A 3758-nucleotide genomic window follows, 5' to 3' on the forward strand; every position below is an offset into this window, starting at 1 on the left:
CCAAGACATTTTATTGCAGTGGAGATAAAGTGGCTGGGAAGATCTTGGTTGAGGTGTCGGAAGTAACCAGGGTGATGGCCATGCGGGTCCTGGGAGTCGGATGCGCTAAAGTGGAGTACGCGAAAGGCAAACAGAGATGCCGTGAAGAAATCAATTATTTGAAGTATGAAGAGGTTGTCCACCTGGATGATCATCTTGCATGTGAGTTATGAGGTTTTATCTATGCCCAAACGCAACATTGCTTAGATGTATTTGCTTAAGTGATGCTGATGTTAGAATGTGGCAGTAAGAAAGTACATTTTGGATATCACAAGGTAAACAAGCTAAATTGATATGCTTCATAGTTTACTAAAGAATTGAAAGTTTGTGCCTATATTTACGACTGAACATCCAAGTGTATCTGGACTGAAATCCTGACAACTACATTTAGCAAGGGGTTTAAGTTGGTATAGTGATGTTTAAAATGAACTTGTTTCTAGTTGTGGATTACTATATGGGTAGTTGTGTCATATAGTGTGAAAAACAAACAATACAAACTGTTCATAATATAAAACAAAATATGATTAGCATGTATACTTTTAATAGATTTTTAAAAACATTTATTTTATAAAGTAGCATAAGAAATGTTTTTCTACATTTTTGCTGTCACACCATTTATGGACACATCTAAGGTTTATTTGTCAACTATCCATTTTAATGTGATTATCTTGCCTCCCACAGATACAGATGGTTCATTTGTTCTCCGTCCAGGCAACAAATATGAATACTCATTTGGATTTGAGCTGCCTCGACAAGGGTGAGTGTTACCATTGACATAACTCCAGCAATTCATTTCCAAGTCATGTTGCTAACAAAGTAAATGAATAGGTGTATCATGGCTCAATAGGCAACTGGTGTCATCCTACAAGGGCAAGTTAGGGTATGTTCAGTACTTTGTGAAGGCTCTGTTGGAAAGACCCTCTCAGCCTGCCCTAGAGTGCAAGAAACACTTTGAGGTTGAGGAACCCATAGATGTGAATACCCCAGATCTACTGGTGAGTTTATACTGTACTAATTTTTATCACACCTGTATCAGAACAGATCACTGTAGGTCTCAGATGATGAGTTTTCATCAAACCAATTGGGCTTAAAAGGGTTGACCCCTTATAAAAGATTGAGAAACCTTATCTCAATGATGTTCTGATCATTGCAAGAAAAGACAATTACTTTTTCTAAATAATTGTTGTGGTGTGCTATATATTCTTTCTATCAACAGTCCCCTAATGGAGGCATGAAGGAGAAGAAAGTCAGCTGCATGTTTATCCCTGATGGCCAAGTGTCTTTAAATGCCAAGATTGACAGGCGTGGCTTCTGTGAGGGGGAAGACATCTGCATCAATGCTAAATTTGAGAACACCTGCTCTCGCATCGTGGTACCCAAAGCGGCAATTGTCGCCAAGCAGACCTACCAGGCCAATGGCCGCACCAAGGTCTTCAGGCAGAAATTGTCTGCGGTGCGTGGTAACCACATTATCTCTGGCATGTGTGATGCCTGGCAGGGGAAGACCATTCGTGTGCCCAAGATCAAGCCCTCCATTTTGGGCTGCAATATTATTCGAGTAGAATATGTGCTCATGGTGAGTGTTTGCTTTTTACGTGTAGCATCAAGTCACAGTATGTTTCTTATATTAAGTAGACACTTACGTTGAATATGTATCTTTATCTACAGATTTACATGCACATCCCAGGCAGTGATAAGTTGGTTCTGGAGCTGCCTCTGGTCATTGGCACAGTCCCTTACAATGGTTTTGGTAGCCGCACGAATAGCATGAGTAGCCAGGATGGTTCTGTGAGCACATCGTCGGCTAGCTGGGTGTCCTTACGGATGCCTTCATCTGCCCCACCCAGCTACTGTGATGTCACACGTGATTGCAGCCTGGAACAGCCACTCACACCTCTGTTGGATGATTATGATGGTGGAGACAGTCCCATCTTTATGAATGCACCCCAATTTCAGTTCCCCCCACTCCCTGCCTATTCTGAGGTGAATTAAATCACAATCACATGTGAAATTTGAAATCAGCTCTGTATTTCCTGAATAACTATACAAGTGTCATTGAGCACAAGGATGTAATTCTTCATTGTTGTGTTTTACAGGTGGAGGAAGAGTACAATTGTAATGCACGGATGCTTCCTGTCTGTTGAACCATCCCAGCAATGCTTGAACCGAATTTATTGCACATTATAAAAGGGCTTTTTTCACACTCTAAGCAATTCAGGCTTTCACCATGTGGATCAGAGGCGTAATGGAAGTAATGAGGCCGAGAATTTGGGGAACAAGTTTCCATGAAGGATGAACTCGTTGACTTTCAGAAGATGATGTGACGTTTGATCGTCCTATCGTGTCTACATAGCTGACAGGCACATTATATCATGCAAAAGTGTCATGTTTTCTGTCAGACTGATTTTGCTTTAGGGCCTGAAAAAGAGCATGTAGGCTGTTTGGCATGGTGGATTTTACTGTGTATAAGCCACTCCTTGACATGAGATTACTGCTGAAGTGTAAAGTGATTGTACTGCATTTTAGTCCTTTAGTCAAACCTATAATTTCCCAAATGGTGGGCGATGTACTTTCCAGTACTTCCCAACATTCATTTGTATTTAGATACGTGATTTGTTGATTTCTCTACCATTCCATTGCCAGTCATATGTTTTTGTGAGGATAAAATATTTTATTAATTCATTATTCAATTTATTTGTCTACTGAAATGTTAAAACAAAATTGGTATATTGATTTTTTCATCAAGGTTTTTTGAGGGGAAAATCATGCAGTGTTGTGGCTATTTTTATCTACTTTAATGCACTTTTAAGGAATGCAAGTTATCTTGTCTTCCGAACTTGCTCTTATATTGGATATACAGTGATCAGGTGGCTTGTGTGTTCATCTGAAGACTATGGTATAACACTGAAAACCTCAACTGATGTGTTTTCTCATCCACTATGGACTTTAGGCCAAAGTATAACTCTACAAGTGCCAAATGGGGTCTCTTTAGTGCTGACAATGTTCGTTTGTGAGACCAGTTGCTGCACTTGCAATATCTGAAGATGTTTTGATCAACATTTCACGTTTTTGTGTTGTTTCTCATTGATTTTAAAAGTTGTTGTAAACTTTGTGCACATGTTCAAAGTATCCTTTGTATCTAAGTTAAAGAAGTGTGTTTTTTATAAAACCCTGAGAGTGTATTTTGAATAAAAGTTTAAAATGTCATTCTCTGTGTCATTTTGTTCTTTTAAGGGGTACTAATTGATAAATGACAAGCACAAATCTGAACAATAGAATCTCATTAATTTTATGGTAAAAAAATGAAACACATAAATGTGCATTTTGTTACAACCTACTGTGCTAATCAATGTAAAGCAGTGGTTTTCTAACTTTTCAAATCAAGTACCACCTTTAATAAAATTAGCTTTCCGAGTAACACCTAATGACTATGGGAGGCAAATCCTGCCAAATTTAAATAAATAAATTAAACGATGAAAATGAAAACCAGATTAGCAATTTCATTATACACAACTGCGTGCACAATATGTGCCAAAATGAAAAATAAAATGAAATTATTTTATTTTCATTTTTACACTGACAATGCGTTGTCCCTGTCAAATTGAAAAAGAAAATGCAATTGGTGATTTGACATTTCATTTTCACTAAAATCTCGAGGCAAGACTGCCAATTTGAAAATGAAAAGGCAAATGTGAAAAATAAATTGTAAAAACATTTTT

The 3758-nt window shown here is 38.0% G+C and overlaps 1 protein-coding gene across 1 annotated transcript; it reads left to right on the forward strand.

Annotated features, from left to right (window-relative positions):
- Window positions 1-5: 5 nt before the first annotated feature.
- On the forward strand, window positions 6-3246 carry txnipa (thioredoxin interacting protein a; the record flags this gene model as incomplete). Its single annotated transcript, XM_057327495.1, has 6 exons — window positions 6-201; window positions 721-796; window positions 887-1034; window positions 1256-1615; window positions 1708-2022; window positions 2136-3246. Coding segments are annotated over 6 exons (1143 nt in total), but the record flags the coding sequence as incomplete, so codon positions are not given.
- Between the last annotated feature and the right edge of the window lie 512 nt (window positions 3247-3758).

The sequence above is a fragment of the Triplophysa rosa genome, unplaced genomic scaffold (assembly GCF_024868665.1).
Source record: "Triplophysa rosa unplaced genomic scaffold, Trosa_1v2 scaffold239_ERROPOS184751, whole genome shotgun sequence".
Classification (NCBI taxonomy): Eukaryota; Metazoa; Chordata; class Actinopteri; order Cypriniformes; family Nemacheilidae; genus Triplophysa; species Triplophysa rosa.